Genomic DNA, 19,768 nt, shown 5'->3' with positions numbered 1-19,768 from the left:
GACAAGCGTAAAAAAAAAAAAATTCATTGCTAAATTAGTAAAAAAATAATAATTTAAAAAGATTACATGATTAGTCGACTAATCGTAAAAATAGTCGGCTGACTAATCGGGAGAAAATTAGTCGTTTGGGACAGCCCTACTTTTGATAGGAAAGTAACAATTTATTTACACATAACTAACTGAGAGATGACGCTGTTATCGCCGAGATGACGCTTTTGTTGCTGCGACAGCCATGTAAACTTTTCCCTCATCGCTGCCTCTCTCATAAAGATGGATTTTTTTTTTTTTTTTAGTCTCAGCGGAGTCTGCTCGGCGAGCAGCACGGACTCAACAGCATTTTCCGCTGCACTGGTGGTCTGGGTCGTTTTGCTCGGTCGTCCAGCGCCTAGCATCCTGGGCGTCCTCTCGGTTGTTCTGCTCAGTCGTCCGCCGCCTGGCATCCTTCTGCCGGAGCTCTGACCGTGCGGCCCGGTCGTTCGTTGCCGTTGAATCGGGTTGCGGGTCTTACCAAATGCACTACTGCCCTCCAGTGGCCAGTTTTATTGCTTTAAAATGGATTTTCAGCTTTGTGCTCTGGAGCTCAGTTGAATCAGAACCCAGAGATGTCTCTTATGAAAAGAAAACATACAAGATGTATTAATATGTCTTTGGGACACTAAAACAATTAAAAATAGAATGTATTTATACGTTTTTGGGAGCAAATGAGTTAATATTTTGTGCCCCCCCCCCCCCCCCTTTGGCAGCAATAACTTCAACCAGACGCTTCCTTTAGCTGCAGATCAGTCTGGCACATCAATCAGGACTAATCTTGGCCCGTTGTACAAATCAGCTGTAGTTCAGTCAGATTCCTGGGATGTCTGGCATGAATCACTGTCTTTAGGTCATGCCACAGCATCTCAATGGGGTTCAAGTATGGATTTTGACTAGGCCACTCTAGAACATGTAATTTGTTCTTCTGAAACCATTCTGAAGTTTCAGATTTACTTCTGTGTTTTGGATCATTGTATTGTTGAAGCATCCATCCTCTTTGTAGCTTCAATTATCTGATGGATGGCCTCAGGTTTTCCAGCAAAACATCCTGATAAACTTTTTGAATTCAAGTTGTCCAGGCCCTGAGGCAGCAAAATTGCCCCAAATCATGATGCTCCCTCCGCCATGCTTCCCGGTGGGGATGAGGCGTTGATGTTGGTAAGCTGCTCCATTTTCCCTCCACACATGACGTTGTGTGTTACTCTCAAACAATTCAACTTTAGTTTCATCAGTCCACAAAAAAAAAAAAATTGCCAGAACTTCTGTGGAGTGTCCAAGTGCCTTTTTGCAAACACTAAACGAGCAACAATGTTTTTTTTAGACAGCAGAGGCTTTCTCTGTGGAGTCCTCCCATGAAAACCATTCTTGGCTATAGTTTATCAATGCATTGATATTGGAGATGTTGGACTGTGCCAGTGATTTCTGTAAGTCTTTAGCAGACACTCAAGGGTTCCTTTTTATCCCTCTGAGTATTCTGCGCTGAACTATTGGCATCATCTTTGGTGGACGGCCACTCCTTGGGAGAGAAGCAACAGTGCCAAATTTTCTCCATTTGTAGACAACTTCTCTGGCTGTCGATTGATGACCCAAACTTTTAGAGAAGGTTTTGTATACTTTTCCAGTCTTATACAAATCAACAATCCTTGATCGCAGGTCTTCAGACAGCTCTTTTGACCCAGCCATGATGCACATCAGACAATGCTTCACACCAAGACAATTCTTACCAGGTGTGTGTTTTATAGTGGGCAGGGCAGCTTTAAACCCCTCATCAGTGATTGGGCACACACCTGACTTAAAATGTTTGGTAAAAATTGGTTTCAATTGCCGTTTAAGTCTCCTTTGGCACAGGGTTCACTTATTTTTTTCCCCATTCTGTCATTGTTTGCATGCTATCCTCATTAAAATATGAAAACCTATAAATGTTTGGGTGGTTTTAGTTAAAGCAGTATTGTATTTTCATCTGTGAGATTTTTACAAAGATCAGATCAGATCAGATTTGATGGTGATTTTATGCAGATATGTGAGAAATTCCAAAAAGTCCAGATACTTTTTTATACCGCTCTATCCCCTGAACCAATACACATAGAGGTTAGTATAAGTCAATACAGATTTATAATACAGAGGGTTCACTTACTTATTTTTCCCTCTTCTGTCATTGTTTGCATGCTATCATCAAAATATGAAAACCTAAAAATGTTTGGGTAGTTTTAGTTCAAGCAGAGACTGTTTTTACCTCTGTGTGATTTTGACAAAGATCCGATCACATTTGACTGTGATTTTATGCAGAAATGTGAGAAATTCCAAAAGGTTCAGATACTTTTTCATACCACTGTACTTTCAGTGTGGGGTGTGTCATTGCTATTGGAAACTACAACTTCACCCAAATGAATTGACTAGTATTTCCATTGCAGTTTTTTATTTGCTGAATGTGCAAAAACCCAGTAAACCCCACAGCTCTTTTAATTGGCAAAGCTGAGATTTCCACAATTTTTCTTGTTGGTGTTGGATGTTAAAACACATGAAGCTCACAAGTTGCCCCTACTATGCTGGCAAATCTAACTTGACTGTACTGCATAAATATGTGCCATGAATAGCAAAAACATAAACAGGGAGAGAGACTGAGATCATCAGCAAATCCTCTCTTGGACATCTATGAGTGAGTGCATGGCATAAGAATGGGTAGTTGGTGAAGTAGGTTACATTCACATATACAGTGCATTACACTTTACAGCTCTCTGGATAGTAACTGCATTATTAGTATGTATAGGAGACTGTGCAGCTACTTGCACTAATAAAGAGTTTTGGTCAGCAGAAAAATGGATGACAGCACACAAGTCTCATTCACCTAAATTGAGGTTGTTTTTCTTCCTTTTCGTTGAAATCTCTATAAGGTATTCACTTACGGTCAGTTGTGGCACCATGCAGGAAAAAAAAAGAGTGTAAAGTCAGCTGGTCTACACTTATATTGCGTGAGGAAAAAATGATAAATTATTAAGTGCTTCCAGCACAAAGCGCATGAAATATTAAAGGTTATTTACAAATTTGTGTGGATGACAGGGTGACATGTATGAATAATACAGATGTGGGAAGTGTTGCTTCTAGAAATGTCAAAAAAATGTGAGGATAGAAAAGTTTAGTCACAGCTTAAAGGAGCTAGCCACAGAAAAAAAAAACTGCTTTCCTCGCCGTGATGTGTCACTTCACTAACACTTTTGCCTCACAACAAGAAACGGGAAGTGATAATGAAGAGAACATGAATGCAAGAAAAAACATGTTAACGAGTTATGTCTCATGAAAAACATTTTGTTAAACTCTACTTGAGAAGAATCCAATAATTTTGTTTACCACTCATCCTGTAAAGGATTGCTGATCATAGCTAACATTGCGGAAAATGCCTCTTCTAAATGTCATGGTTCATTCGGTTTTAGTAGGGTGACCAAATGTCCTCTTTTGCCCGGACATGTCCACGTTTTACATCCTGTTTGTGGCGTCCGGCGTTTTTTTTTTTTTTAAATCCATGAAAATGTCCGGTTTTCATTATTTTTTATGGGACCGATTAGCGTGTGTTGAAATTGACTAACGCTTTGCACAGATTACTAAGGTACTGTGCTGACATTGACGTGTTCCCAGAGAGCCCGCCCAGTTGTTAAGACTTTAAGATCAATAGGTACATAATCAAATGCTAATGTACCCAAAAGAGTCATTACAGTGGGGCAAATAAGTATTTAGTCAACCACCAATTGTGCAAGTTCGCCTACTTGAAAAGATTAGAGAGGCCTGTAATTGTCAACATGGGTAAATCTCAACCATGAGAGAAAGAATGTGGAAAAAAAAACCAGAAAATCACATTGTTTGATTTTTAAAGAATTTATTTCCAAATTAGAGTGGAAAATAAGTATTTGGTCACCTACAAACAAGCAAGATTTCTGGCTGTCAAAGAGGTCTAACTTCTAACGAGGTCTAATAAGGCTCCACTCGTTACCTGTATTAATGGCACCTGTTTTAACTCATTATCGGTATTAAAGACACCTGACCACAAACTCAGTCAGTCACACTCCAAACTCCACTATGGCCAAGACCAAAGAGCTGTCGAAGGACACCAGAGACAAAATTGTAGACCTGCACCAGGCTGGGAAGACTGATTCTGTAATAGGTCAAAAGCTTGGTGTAAAGAAATCTACTGTGGGAGCAATTATTAGAAAATGGAAGACATACAAGACCAGTGATAATCTCCCGTGATCTGGGGCTCCATGCAAGATCTCACCCCATGGCGTCAAAATGATAAGAAGGGTGAGCAAAAATCCCAGAACCACATGGGGGGACCTAGTGAATGACCTACAGAGAGATTGGACCACAGTAAAAAAGGCTACTATCAGTAACACAATGCGCCGCCAGGGACTCAAATCCTGTCCTGCCAAACGTGTCCCCCTGCTGAAGAAAGTACACATCCAGGCCCGTCTGCGGTTCGCTAGAGAGCATTTGGATGATCCAGAAGAGGACTGGGAGAATGTGTTAAGGTCAGACGAAACCAAAAAAGAACTTTTTAGTAGAAACACAGGTTCTCGTGTTTGGAGGACAAAGAATACTGAATTGCATCTAAAGAACACCATACCCACTGTGAAGCATGGGGGTGGAAACATCATACTTTGAGGCTGTTTTTCTGCAAAGGGACCAAGACGACTGTTCTGTGTAAAGGAAAGACTGAATGGGGCCATGTATCGAGAGATTTTGAGAGAAAATCTCCTTCCATCAGCAAGGTCAATGAAGATGAGACGTGGCTGGGTCTTTCAGCATGACAATGATCCCAAACACACAGCCAGGGCAACAAAGTAGTGGCTTTGTAAGAAGCATTTCAAGGTCCTGGAGTGGCCTAGCCAGTCTCCAGATCTCAACCCCATAGAAAATCTGTGGAAGGAGTTGAAAGTCCGTGTTGCCCAACAACAGCCCCAAAACATCACTGCTCTAGAGGAGATCTGCATGGAGGAATGGGCCAAAATACCAGCAACAGTGTGTGAAAAGCTTGTGAAGAGTTACAGAAAATGTTTGGCCTCCGTTATTGCCAACAAAGGGTACATGACAAAGTATTGAGATGAACTTTTAGTATTGACCAAATACTTATTTTCCACCATGATTTGCAAATAAATTCTTTAAAAATCAAACAATGTGATTTTCTGTTTTTTTTCCACATTCTGTCTCTCAACCACCCATGTTGACAGCCAATAGGAAAACCCATTGGCAGTGTGTCAAATACTTGTTCTCCCCACTGTAAATCGCTTTCTTTCCCAGAGATAAAGACAAACAAGATCTGACATTAATCTGTGAACATTACTTCATAAAGAACTGAATATTTAATGGGGTGTCCTAATTTCTTCACATGACTGTATTAGTTTTCGAACAACTTCTGTGTAATGATGACGTTACTGAATGATTATGTGGCGGTAGATTTCTGTCTTTATTATTCAATCAAATAAAAAATTCAATCAAAGAAAAAAAGTATAAATAAAACTGAATATTCCGATCCAGACAGAGGAGGCACTTTTAAATATATTAAAGTGATAAGGCATCTTTTAGTGAACTTCGAGTAAAATTTAAGTATCTCGAGGCCGAGCATCTCTTTTATGGAAATCAAAATATGGTCACCCTAGATTTAGTATTTATAGTGAACAGCAATGGTACATAACGGCGTGTTTCTTGCCGAGATCTCCTGTTACTTGAGGATTTTTGAGCAGTTCAGTGTCACTGGGTGACATTCCTGACAAACATGATGTTAAATAGCATTCACAGATTTCCCTAAGATCTTAAGTCAAGCTGGTACCATTTGAGCGTTTCACATACATTGCTAACAGAGGCTGTGTTTTCCACCAAAATCTATTTTTAATCCCCCTCAACAACATTTCTTTAAGTCTTGTCACCCTCCTCTCACAGCTGTCCTTTCAATAAGGCTAATGTCAGCAGTGTCAAAATCCTTGCTGTGCTACTTTGCTGTGAAGTGGATGACAGTTTGACTTACTGCAGTGACAGTTACTTTTTGTAAATTTGGTGTTTGACTCATACTTTTGTGTAAGTTTCTGTAGCATGTTTATTACAAGAGATTTTAATGAAGGCTCTTGGTTTTCATTAATTAGGCTAATAAGAGACTCCCGAGCAATGGTAGAAATTACATCTGTTGAAGTTTTAGGAGATGCTATTTCAAGAATGTCACAATCAAGAAAATTAGTGGGTGATTAGTGGTAATGCTAGCAATTAAATGAGCCCATAAGATATGGTGGTGTGATGGACCCAAACTAAGATCCACTTTTAATGCAGTCTGACATTGAAAGCAATTGTCATCTAATCTATTTGAACTAATTACCTACGGTATACGTTTTACCAATATTAAGGTCAATTAATCATTGATTGACTTAAAAAGTGCAAGTCATTGTTCTTCTATATAGCGCTGCATGAATCCAATTAGATTTCAGGGTCTACTCCTGAGCCTGCACCACATATTAGAAGGATTTTAAAGTGTGCTCCATCTTGCTGAGTTTGAAGTCATAAAAAAGCTCCCTCATAGGGCCTGTTATGCTTTTCAGCAGACTCCTCTCCCATAAATCGTGTACTGTTGCTCCTCATCATCTTGATGTTAACTAGCCGTGATGCTCTAATCTTTTTTTCCTCATCTCTTTTACCACATTTTCCCTTGAGGAGCAGTTATTTACATAATCAGACATCATTCAAGCTGTCACTCAGCTCTTTGAAGTTAGGACTTACTATGCTGTATAGGGAGGATACCCTCACTAATGTTTCTCTCATGTCAAGAGAAGTAGAACATTTCCAACCATTACAGCAATAAACCTTTATTATATTTGACCAGGAACTTGAGATCAGAAAGTTATTTTCAAGGATAAAAACATTATTTTCAAACTAAACTATTTTTTTTTTTAAATCTCGCTACAGTTAGGTGCAATGGCACTGCATAAGAGGAGATCAATCATTAACAACAAGCAGTAAACGAAAGCATTAAGGCAGCTTTGCTTTTGCAGGTAAATTCCATGTTCACGTCTTGCTGATTTCAGGTCACTTCCTGTTGATTTGGGGACATTTCAGGGTCACTTCCTGTTGATATCAGGTCATTTCCTGTTGATATTTTGACGTACATGGCCGTCAGTGGTATCTACTTACATATACGTCAACTTAATCCAAGTATATTGGCATCAATAGAATCGACATATATGGCCGTCAATGGCATGGAAGTACATGGCCATCAATGGCAAAGATGTAAATGGCTGTCAATGGCATGGACATACTGTACATGGCCGTCCATTGCATGGACGTACACTGCTGTCAATGAAATTCAAGTACATTGGCATCAATAGATTCGAGATACATGGCGGTCAATAGCATTGACTTACATGGCCGTCATTGGCAAGGACGTGCATGGCTGTCCATGGCATTGACTTATTTAGGCGCCAGTTAAATGTCATTGTGCTGTAATGGTAAGGGCAGTGTTGTCAGTAACGCGTTATTAAGTAACGCGTTAGTAACGAGCAATCTAACGCATTCATTTTCCCAAGCCAGTAATCCGATTAAAGTTAGTTTCCTTAGTGCCTGTGCGTTACTATTTTGTTTTTGCCTCATAATGTATGTAGAATGATGAATACTGTAGTCATGTACGAAGAGCATTTGAATAGAAAATATTGCTCTTGAGTTTGGGAGTGACATCACATCTCACGTTTTCTCATCAGGGAAAAAAAAAAAAAACAGGTCACGTGTGTTACCATGCTGTTTGAGCGCTGTCTGCCACTGCGGTCAACAACATAGCATTCTGATGAGGCAGCGAGGCTAACAGTGAAAGGCAGGATATACAGTATACCTAAATGGCTGCTTTTGCTCACTGGAAATACGTACAGCCATTAAATCACATTTCTGTCCAGTAAAGATGACAAAAATATCTCTGTGCGTTGCAAACTTTGCGCTGGCTGAAAAAGACTGTTGGCCGCTAAAAACTCTACATAGAATTCATCAAGGAAGCACTTGGAATTCCAGCACAACACGACAAAACTTGAAACAAAGCCTACAAGTGAAAAGACAGCCAGCACTTCTACAGTTAGTAACCAGCCTTTATGCACATTTTATTGTTAGTGTTTGTAACCATAGGCAGAGTTTTACTTTTGTGGGACTGGGGGCAAAGGATGTTGATGACTCTGAAACAAAAGTCAAAAGTTTGGACACACCTCATCATTTTTGCGTCTTATATATTTTCCCTACGATTGTAAATCCTCTCTGAATAAATCAAAACTATGAACGAACATGTGGAATGGCAAAAAAATGTGAAATAACTGAAAACAGGTTTTATATTCTACATTCTTCAAAGTATCCACCTTTGAGGTGTTGCCAAACTTTTGGCCAATACTGTATATATACATCTATATAAAACTGTTCAAGCTCAGTTGTTGTTGGTTGCGTTTAAAAGCTTAGGTTTACAGAAATTCTAAATATCCATCTTGCCTCCACAGGTGTAGCTTTGGCTAAGCAAAGCAAAAGAAGTCTAAGGTGCTAGTCACATGATCTGCTCGAAAAATGATTTTGACCCATTATGAAATACGTTGTAGGATTCTTGTGCATTTCATTAATTTTTGTTGTTTGTTTTATTGCTTTACACCTTTTATAGACAATATCTTAACAGCTAGGTCTTTATTTTAAAGGGGAAGTTCAGAATTTTTGACATTAGACTTTATCTTGGAGTTAGCAAGGGTTTATTTGGTCGTTGGAGTTGATCTGAACAAATTCCGTGCAGTTTGTCAGTTATTTGTCAGTTTCAGGGCTCCGGAGTGGCTAAGCGAGCGTGAGTCAATGGTGGTTGAAATCAACTCCATCGACCAATTAAACCCCCGCTAACTCAAAGATTAAGCCTTATGTGAAAAATTAAATTACATGTGATGAAAACCTTGTGAAGAGTTACAGAAAACGTTTGGCCTCTGTTATTGCCAACAAAGGGTACATAACAAAGTATTGAGATGAACTTTTGGTATTGACCAAATACTTATTTTCCACCGTGATTTGCAAATAAATTCTTTAAAAATCAAACAATGTGATTTTCTGGGGTGTTTTTCCACATTCTGTCTCTCATGGTTGAGGTTTACCCATGTTGACAATTACAGGTCTCTCTAATATTTTCAAGTGGGAGAACTTGCACAATTAGTGGTTGACTAAATACTTATTTGCCCCACTATATGTGCTGACTGAACTGTCTTATTTGATTTTTACAAAATATTCCATTTCTTTAGAAGCCTGAGATCTGTTATGTACTGTAACGTGTTATTAAATAGAATATGAAAGAAATACTACAATACAAAGATGAAAATGCTCCTTGGGAGCATGTATATACAGTATAGTGGTCGACCAGGCACTATTGGAGACTTACAACAAAGTGAGGGCTCAGTCACCCGTGTTGACTTAAGTGCCCTTCCTTACCGCGCCCATACTGCTGTTTCTGAATTATTGAACACGCGCACATGCGTGTGCGCACTCACTCACAAAACAGGATATGACTGGATTTTTACAACACACAGACCAGAAGGGGCCTAACTTACTCAGGCAAAAAGCTCTAGGTATAAAGAGGCAAAGGAGGAAGGAAGGTGCAAATAGCTGCACTCAGTAGGTAAGAGCACTTAGTTGCCAAAGTTAAGGTGACCAAGGAAAAGATAACTGTCACAAACCAATATGACCTTTGACCCGAGTGTTCAGGTAATTTGGATGGATATTAGTGCAAATCTACTCATGCAACCAAAACGTCATTGATGGTTTCAAGTAGGGCTAAACGATATCGGAAAAGACTGACATTGCGACTTTTTAGGGGTTTGCGATATATTGCTATATACTAGGGGTGCAACGGTTCAGTTAGCCCACGGTTCGGATTGAACCTCGGTTTTGGGATCACAGTTTCGGTTCGGTTTGTGTTTTGCTTTTCTTTTTTTTTTTTTTTTTAACTGCATTTATTTTGCTTTTAAGAAAATGAAATAAACACTTAAAATGTAAACATTTTCGAATGTTAAAATGCCTCTTAGCTCTTTGGCTGGTGTAGTGACTGACTACTAAAATACACACACAGTATTAAAAAAAAATACTAGGCAAAGTAACTGGTTTTACCCTTCATGTTTTTTTTTTCATTTAAAAAAAACAGAACAAAACAAAACAAAAACATAGTAACATTTGCTATGTTTGGAGGTCATTTAATGTTGTGAATCAACCGTTAAAGTTGATAAAATTGCTCCCGTTTTTGCAATAGTTCCCCTCTGTCTACTTTCGACATGTGAAAATTTTAAAACTGTTTCATTCTTTAAAGATAGACTCAAGTCAAGATTTTGTCAAATTAGGAGTATTTTAGCTAAAAAGTTACTTAGGTTCGCTTGGAAGGTTCACTACAACACAGCCTTTCGGAGAAGTTTACTGCTCTAAAATGGCGGCTGTTTACTAACGCTACCGAGTCTGCCATTTTGCATGTAGTTCTATATGCATGAGACATCTAGGCGTCGACTGTAGGCTGTCGAATACAGTCAGGAAATATTGGAGCCACCTAGCCTAGCATTGCGTTTGCTACAGCGTCACGACAAACACTCTTCCCGCTCAGTGTCACTGACTTTTCTCGCGTCATTCAACTAATGTATTAACGCACATCGTCTCGTTGTTAAAACGTTGACAAAATCCGAACAGAGGAAAAAAGTAATGCCCGAAAAACGTACAGATTTTGAACGTAACGTACGACGTACACATTTAAAAATCAGTGCTCACTTGTACAAATTACGCCGAGACGGTCCAACTTGACAGGTATGAATTATAGTGGACCGTCACAGTTTGGTAGTAGCACTCTGTAGCACGGGACGTCCAATTATCAGTGGTCAGGGCTGTGTGCTGTAGCGAAATCATCTTCGATGGCTTTGCGTGCCATTTCATAAATGTCGGGGATTACGTTGTGAGAGAAATATGTCCGTGAGGGAACAATGTAACGCGGGTCAAGCGTTGCAAATAAATTAACAAAGCCCACCGTGTGTTTTCACTGGTGTCATCTTCAGGGTTGTCCTGCTCTGAGAAAGTGATATCTGTGGGTGATGCCGGCTGAGGTGCTGGAGTCATGTTATAAGTGTTGCCATTAGCATAGGGAACAAGCGCTGAGCAATGCTTGCAAACTGTTTTTTTTTTTTTTTTTTTTCAATATTTTCTCTCCGCATTGTAGTCCACGGGGAAATCGAGATGTTGCAACACCGCAGATTTGAAAGAAGCCGTGCTTCCTCAAAATTTGGTCTCTCCACTCCTCCGCTTTTTTGCTTTCTTTCTTGTTTCACTTTCACTTTACTCGTAAGCAGGGCCGGACCAGCCTATACGCAGACTATGCAGCTGCTTTGGGCCACTAGGGGGCCCCCAATCTGGCAATTATTTAATTTATATTCTATTTTGTTTACTACAGTTTGCTTTATTTGACTTTTGTGAGTTTTGATACTTGATTACAAGCTTAAAAAAAGAAAAGTTCTTCCTCGACTTCTTTCCTCTTTCAGAAAATGTTTGGCGCTATCTACTGTAAGTACTGACAATCATTTGGGGTGAGAAGTTTGAAGTATGCAGTGCAACAAAATCTGATTAATATACAAAATATGGACGTATGGGTTGGATTGCATGTATGGGTTTCACAGTACGCTGTGACGAAATGGTGGGCCAAAAATACGGGCCCCTTTGCATTATTTTGCTTAGGGCCCCCAAATGGCCTGGGCCGGCCCTGCTCGTAAGCGAGAGAGGGCGTTACTCTGCTTCTATTCCACAGGTGTTTGACAGCGATCGGACATTTACTTGCGGGGCAGGAATTTCTCCACAGCTGTGCTTCATGTCACACACAGGCACACAGAGCTCGACAAATTCATTCCACAAGCGTTCGGAATAAATTAATTGCAAAACCGAAAAGGCGCGGTTCATAAAGGCGTATGTAACCGTACAGGGCGAACCGTACGGTTCGGCTTTGAACCGCAAACTGTTGCACTGCTACTATATACGTATATTGTGATATACAGTATATTGCAACATTCTTCTCCGGGGGGTCGCCACCTTGTCGTGGTGGAGAAGCTTGTGTGTGCCTAAGATCCCAAGAGCAATGCCGTCGGGAGCTTCGCTCCTGGTAGGGTCACCCATGGCGGTAAGGTCGAGGGGGAGGTGCCAGACGAAGCGCGGCCCAGAAAAGACCTCAACAGCGGAGCAGGCGGAGAGTGGGCCCTGCTGTCAAATGGCGGTCCACACCGGCTGTGAAGGTGGAGGAAGGCTGCAGCAGAAGGGGGCCTCCGACTGTCATGGAGTCCATGCCGTTGGGCGCTGGTCTCTCACTGTCAAGGATCGTGTGGTGGCTGTCCGTGCACCAGTCTCTCCACGTTAAAAGAAGTCACGCACAGGCGTCCGCCTGTTGGGAAATCTATGATTGCACCCCCCCCACCCCACCCCCACCCACCCCCAAGCCCTGTGGCGACTAGCAAAGGGCGACGGGAGCAGGATTGAGAAGTCTAGAAGCTCCCAGTCACGAACTAGCACACAGGCGGTGAGTGAAGCTTGAGTCGCTGGGCTCTCGGATTGAGGCAGGAGAGTCCTTCGGTACCTTCACCCATGACTGAGCAGTCCTCTTCAGGAACCACACTGCTCACCCCAGTAGGGGGAAGGACTAGAAAAGGTGTCCTAAAAATTGTCTGCCTCACCAACTTCCTGGCTGGATTACCGCGTCCAGTGGGATCTCCTTTAATGCGGTCGAAAATACAAAAGAATGAATTTCGGAACCTGGAATGTACGCACCCTGCTAGACAATGACTCCTGTGACAGGCCAGAGAGGAGAACTGCCTTTGTAGCAAGGGAACTGCAGAGGTTTCACATTGACATTGCAGCCCTGTCTGAGACCAGACTGGCAGAAGAAGGTCAACTGAGGGAGGAAAAGGGAGGATACACATTCTTCTGGAAAGGGAAGCCTGCTGGGGAGCCGCGGATACACGGAGTTGGATTTGCCATCAGAAACAACCTGGTTGGCCAGCTTACTGAACTGCCCCATGGCATTAGTGAACGCCTAATGACAGTCAGGTTAAAACTGGAAGACAACCAGATGGCCACCGCTGTGAGTGCATATGCCCCCACAATGGACTCACAAGATGATGTCAAGGAAGCCTTCTATTCTAGTTTGGACAGCATCCTATCAGGCATTCCCAAAGAGGACAAAATCATCCTTCTGGGGGATTTCAATGCCAGAGTTGGTCAGGACCATGGAACATGGACTAGCACCATTGGGAAAGAGGGTGTAGGTAACATCAACTCCAATGGGATTCTCCTTCTGACCAAGTGTGTAGAACACAATCTCACTATCACCAACACCCTCTTCAGACAGAAAGACAAATTTAAGACCTCCTGGATGCATCCACGTTCAGGACATTGGCATCTGATTGATTTCATAATCGTCAGAACTAGGGACCGGCGTGATGTACATCTAACCAGGGCAATGTCCTGTACAGATGGATGCTGGACAGACCATCGCCTAATTCAATCAATCATGGCCATCAGACTGATGCCCAAAAGGAGAGGGAGGAAAAAGCAACAGCGCCCCTGCCTCAACATCAGGAACCTGGGAAAGCCTGAGACACAGGAGCTACTCCAAGCTGCTATAAATGACAACTTGCCACCTGTGTATCCTGATGATGTTGAGGCACACTGGAGCTCTTTGAAAACCACCATCCTGAACACTGGCCAAGAAGTCCTCGGTTTAAAAACTAAGAGAAACCAAGACTGGTTTGACGAAAACGACGAGGAAATCGAACAACTAATTTCCCAAAAACGGCAGGCTTTCTGTGCCTGGCAGAAAGACATCTCATGCCAGGACAAGAGGGAAGCTCATGCCAGGGCCAAAGCCTGCGTCCAACGTCGGGTAAGGGTGCTTAAAAACCAATGGTGGACAGAGAAAGCCAGGGAAATTCAAGAACTTGCCGAAGCAGGGGACACAAAGGGCTTCTTCAATGCGACCAAAGCTGTATATGGACCCAGTCATCAGATATCAAGCACCCTCTGGTCCAACAGAGTCCCGTGAAGGAATGCATGGGTGATGCACCAAACCTGTTGGAGGTTCAAGATGCCATCGCAAAGCTACGAAACAACAAAGCTGCTGGTCCTGATGGAATTCCAGCTGAAATCCTGAAGGCCGGAGGGAACAACCTTCTTCGGCACATGCATGCTTTCATCAATAAAATCTGGGACAGGGAGGCAATACCTGCAGATCTTAGAGATGCACTCATTGTAATCCTGTTCAAAAAGGGGGACAAGGCAGACTGTGGAAACTACAGGGGCATCTCACTCCTCTCTACAACTGGAAAGATCATTGCCCGCATTCTGTTAAAGAGGCTACATCAAACATCTGAAGAAATCCTACCTGAGTCCCAGTGTGGTTTCCGTTCTGCGCGAGGCACAGCAGATATGATCTTCACAGCTAGACAATTACAAGAGAAATGCAAGGAACAAAAGCAACCACTATACGTGGCCTTCATCGATCTATCAAAGGCGTTTGACTCTGTAAACCGTGAGGCTCTCTGGAAAATCCTATCAAAAAGTGGATGTCCAGACAAGTACATCAGGATCTTGCGGCTCCTGCATGACAACATGTCAGCAACAGTTCTCTGCAGTGGAAGTGAGACTGAGCCTTTCAAGGTGGCAACTGGGGTCAAACAAGGATGTATAATTGCCCCTACCCTGTTTTCCGTCTTCATTGCAGCCATTCTCCACCTAATTAGTAACAGCCTACCCCCTGGAGTCCAGATCATTTACAGAACAGATGGCAAGCTTTTCAATCTTAACCGTTTCAAGGCCAAGACGAAGATCTCCAATACCTCTATTGTGGAACTGCAATACGCAGATGACAATGCCATCGTCGCCCACAAAGAGAAAGATCTCCAGACCATACTTGATGCTTTTGCTAGAGCATACAAGCTCCTAGGAATGGCCATAAATGTTAAAAAGACCAAGGTGCTCTATCAGCCTCAACGAGATTCCACCATAACCCCGCCAACAATAATGATCGACAACACAGTCCTTGAAAATGTGGACCAGTTTTCCTACCTGGGCAGCCACCTCTCCTCGAGCGCAGACATTGACTCTGAGGTACACCATCGAATTTACTGTGCCGGAGGAGCGTTTGCAAAGCTCCGAAGAAGGGTCTTTGAAAATCCCGACCTGCTGGCAAGGACAAAAATCCTTGTCTACAAGGCTGTTATCATGCCTACACTTCTATACGGAGCAGAGACATGGACCACTTACAGCAGGCACGTAAAAGCTCTGGAGTCCTACCACCAGAGGTGCCTACGTAAAATCCTGCACATAACGTGGAACCAGAAGCGCACAAATGTCAGGGTACTCGAGGAGGCAAACATAGACAGCATTAGCACCACCGTCATTAAACATCAACTCAGATGGACCGGCCATGTTGTCCGAATGCCAGACACGCGGCTGCCCAAACAGGTCCTTTATTCAGAGCTGCTGACAGGCCAGAGAGCTCCTGGAGGGCAGAAGAAGCGCTACAAGGATAACATAAGAAACTGCCTCAAGCAGTTCAACATCAACAGCGCTTGCTGGGAAGACCTTGCCCAAAATAGGCCTGCATGGAGAGACAGTCTATGCAAAGGAGCCACATTCCATGAACTTAATCTCCGCCGGGCTGCCACAGTCAAAAGACAGCGCAGGAAGGAGAGGAAAACTGCCACCCATGAGGCCACATCATATTCCACCCCCAGTAACACGTACCCATGCCCACACTGCACGAAAGTCTGTGGTTCTAGAATTGGACTTTTCAGCCATCTGAGGACCCACAAATAACACCTCCCCCCCAGGTGGACTATCATACTCGATTACGAGTGATCGCCGATGATGATTGCAACATTAAAACAAAGAATTTTCCCCAGATGACTTGAACAGCTGTTTGGGAAGACTTTGGTGGATCACTTTGTATTCATTAGAAATGTCCCGATCCGATCACATGATCGGAAATCGGGCCTATTGCGGCATTTTTCAGAGGAATGAATCGGGTGAAAAGGATAGGGTTTTTAATTTTAGAATTTTTTTTTTTTTTTTTTCCCTGCTTCATGCTCGTAGTTTCGCACCCTCCCTCCTGCTAAGCAGTGCAACCAAACTGTTTTTCTTGGTCACCAGTGCAGCTGGCATTTGGTACTTAAAGTTAATGATGATTGACAGGTTTGTAGCTTTTATCTGGCCATAGACGCCTCGGTAGCTCTACGATCAAAGGCACAAATGTGTTAAACATCGTTAAGCTTGGTGCATAGTCTGAAATGTGCTGTGGAAACTCATTCATTGTGAGAGTGAGAGGTTGTTCTCAACAGTGTGAGCGTCAAAGCCAAAAAAAAAAAACAGTTTTTCCAGCATCGGGACTCGGTATCAGCAGATTCTCAAATCAAATGACTCTGAACAGGTTCAAAAATATGTGATCGGGACATCTGACGAAGGGGGTTTATCTGTGAACGATGGACATTTGTATGTGGCGGAAAACACTCAGTTGACTTGAAGTTCCACTCTGAGACCCCCATTTTGACCAAATTTCAAAATTGTCCGATATGCACGTGTGATACATCATTGGAGAGCTTGGAGGGGGGGGGGGGGGGGGATTTAAACAGGAGGGCATTTTAGGAAAAAATAAATTTAAAAAAAAAAAAATAAATTTTAACAGCAAAACCCTAACTGGAGGCGAGAGCAGAACTAAAGACGCCACAATTTTAACGAGATATTATCGCGTACATAGCATGTTTCAATCCAAAAACTCCATGTAAATTGTATCACCGAATGTCAAGACACAGCTGTGAATGGCCACAGCCGGAATTTTTTTTATTTTTTTATTTTATGGGTGAAACATGGTGATATAACAAGGGCCGCGATGCAGAAATCGCAGACAACAAGGAGTGGTTGAGATTTTTTTTCATATAGTTACCCTTTTATACGTTTTTTTTTTTTTTTTAAATTCTTTGGAGCGATTATCATCTAACATATCAGGCAAAATGCGACAGGAACAAAAAAAAAAAAAATAAGCGATAGTTATGAGGTAGAGATCAGTGACTTTTTTACAGACGCCAAATTTTTCATTCTGACGTAATTTGTTTAAAAATTTAAAATATGCGAGTGAATAGTTTTTTAAAGTCTCGTTTTTTTTTAAACTAAATATTAGACATCAATTAATGATTCTAAGCTAAAAATGACAGACATTTTGAATAATAAATATAATTACTTACCGTCTTTTTATGGCTAGGTTGACACAAAAGCGGTTGCGCGACATCTGTAAACAGGGGATTTCAGGGTAAAACGGGCAAATTAAAAATAGTTTGGAGAGTTAGTGCGCCATGAATCTGCTATGGCGGCGTATAGACATATTGTTCAATCAAACACAACAGTTCTTTTGGCTTAAAATACAGTTTTTTTTAAAGAGGGTGCAAGAGCAGAAACTGCTTTTTCAGTCTTGTCTGTGTTTTCCGCCATATATAAAAGGGATCCCAGAAGCCATTTCTCTGCACAACTGCTGCTTTTATGAAGAAAAACAAAAGCAAAAATAAAAATATTTAAACAAAAAAAGTAAAATAAACAATTGCACGTCCTGCAATGAGACTATTGCGCATGCGCACATTGCGATGGCGATGTTCAAACAATATATTGTGCAGGCCTAGTTTGAAGCTTGATTTGAAAATTTGAATAATTTAAGATAGCAAAATAGAAGGACGGATCAGACCATTGCCATTACATCAGCTAACCATATCGTTCTTTCAACCACCACATCACAAGGAGAGGACCAGACATGTCTTCTACCTGCGGAAGCCACCTGTCATTGCTATTACGGCGTCCGATGTGATCAAATGGGCAGCTTCGTCAATAATGTTCCCCAGGGCTTGAGCCTCCGCTTTAGTGACAGCCCTCGAGATGTCTCCATAATGCAGAAAACCTGCAGGGGAAAGACCATGTAGTTATTAGTCTGGGAGCCAGCCATCAATCACAGCCAGTTGCTCTGAGGTAGTGGAGAGTCAGGGTGAATTACACGGGAGATACAATGTGATATGTTGTGCTAGAAGGCGACTGCTGGTGCATGTCAGTAAATGATGAACTGATGTCATTTTGGTTTTCTCTATCTCAACTATTTGTTTTGTTTTTGTCACATTGTTTGAAAAAACACTATCTTTGAACACATAAAATACCGATATCTGACAAACATAAATACGCCTGATCATATCAGCCATTGTTTATGTCAGGGAATGCACGGGAAGGCAGGTTGTGTGGACTCAAAAGCAGTGAAACTAAAAATGCAAGGCAGGAGGCAGTGAACTAAAAAAAAACGTTTTAATAATAACTAACAAAAATCACAAAGTTTAAACAAAAGGACTATGGATCAACAAAACTTACGTAAACGGATGGACAGGTACGCGAGGGCTTGGACGGGTCTTGACTTTGGCAAGGACAGACATAGACAATGACGCAACAAGGAGTGACAAGAAACTGGGTCATTATATACGCAGACAAGGGGTAACGAGACGAGGAACAGCTGGGTAACACAGGTGGATGCAGATTGCAGGATACACTGGGAAAACACACACAGGTGAGAGCAATGGGTAATCACAGGGACAAGTCACACTAGGAGAAACCAACACAAAACCTAACAGTTTAACATTGTTAAATGTAAAACTAAGTGTAATGATAGTGTTCAGACAGTCATTTATATCAACAATCACCATTGTTTGTGGTCACTGAGAGTTACGACAATGTTTGGAATGATGGATTGTGACCATTTTGATGTAAGTGTCTGTCAGTACAGAAAATTGAGATATGGGAGCTGTGTAATCGAATGTTTTGAATTACTATTTTCTGCAGCACTCTATTTCATGCAGCCAGCTGCATTTTGAGGAACAAAAGAACCAAAGAAATGCTGGGGATAAAAATAGTTTATAATGATAAGGCTTCACTCCTCATTGCAGAATAATGTAGAAAAATGCTACTGGCGTCTTTGCAATGTTTTCTAAGGTAGATGATAAGTATGTCGCAAAAAAATAAAAAAATTAAAAAAACTGAACGTATTCGTGCAATTTTCACCCAAATTTCTACATCACTTTCTCTCAGCTCTAAACTCCGGGCGGATTTTTTATTCTCTAATCAGTGACATGTAAAAGTAGAGAGGCTGAGATGTTGACATACCACTTTTCTGCATCCGGTTGAGCTCAATGCTGGGCTCTGCCAGAATCTCACTAAATGAGCGCAGCCCCCTAAGGTACCATTTCTCTGCTGTCTTCAGTCCAACCCCAAACACACTTGTGAACAGCTGTCAGGAAATGAGGAAAGGGCTTTATTAAGACATTAAGACATGTGCTCTTTTAAGAAGAGACTAGCTTGTGGAGGTTGGAATGTTATATGGATGGCCTTTAGAGAGGGCAAAAAATGCAAATCATTTTCAACTCAGATTCAAAGCACTTCAATTGAGGCTGTCGTGATAATGCAGATTTACTTGTTTTTCATTCGCTGACCTTTAATGTCTGATACCGCTCACTTGAGAGTATTTTTTCAACTTCAAAGGAACGGCCACATTGCAGGATGTCCTGAAAAACACAAGTTAGACACATTATATTAACTGTTTCACCGCCATTGACAATGATAAACATCCAATCATGTGACTTTTTTTTGTCATTTTGCTGTGAATTCAAATGAGTTTATCACTAGTAGACGT

At 41.6% G+C, this 19,768-nt stretch overlaps 1 protein-coding gene across 6 annotated transcripts in view; it reads right to left on the bottom strand.

Moving 5' to 3' along the window:
- The window catches only part of dntt (deoxynucleotidyltransferase, terminal), a 122,489-nt gene that overhangs the window by 67,609 nt on the left and 35,112 nt on the right, over positions 1–19,768 (bottom strand). For all 6 annotated transcript variants that reach the window (XR_009064581.1, XR_009064580.1, XM_057847871.1 and 3 more), the window contains 3 exons: positions 19,569–19,640; positions 19,243–19,366; positions 17,869–18,001 (listed from right to left, as the gene is read on the bottom strand). Coding sequence is in view for 4 of the 6 variants with exons in the window: in XM_057847871.1 (XP_057703854.1) it covers positions 17,869–18,001; positions 19,243–19,366; positions 19,569–19,640 (329 nt within the window). In the remaining 2 variants the exon portion in view is untranslated. The remainder of the gene's footprint in view (positions 1–17,868; positions 18,002–19,242; positions 19,367–19,568; positions 19,641–19,768) is intronic.

Source organism: Corythoichthys intestinalis, chromosome 10, assembly GCF_030265065.1.
Source record: "Corythoichthys intestinalis isolate RoL2023-P3 chromosome 10, ASM3026506v1, whole genome shotgun sequence".
Lineage (NCBI taxonomy): Eukaryota > Metazoa > Chordata > Actinopteri > Syngnathiformes > Syngnathidae > Corythoichthys > Corythoichthys intestinalis.
The sequence above is the reverse complement of the archived record's forward strand: the minus strand, read 5'-3'. Positions and strand labels throughout refer to the sequence as shown.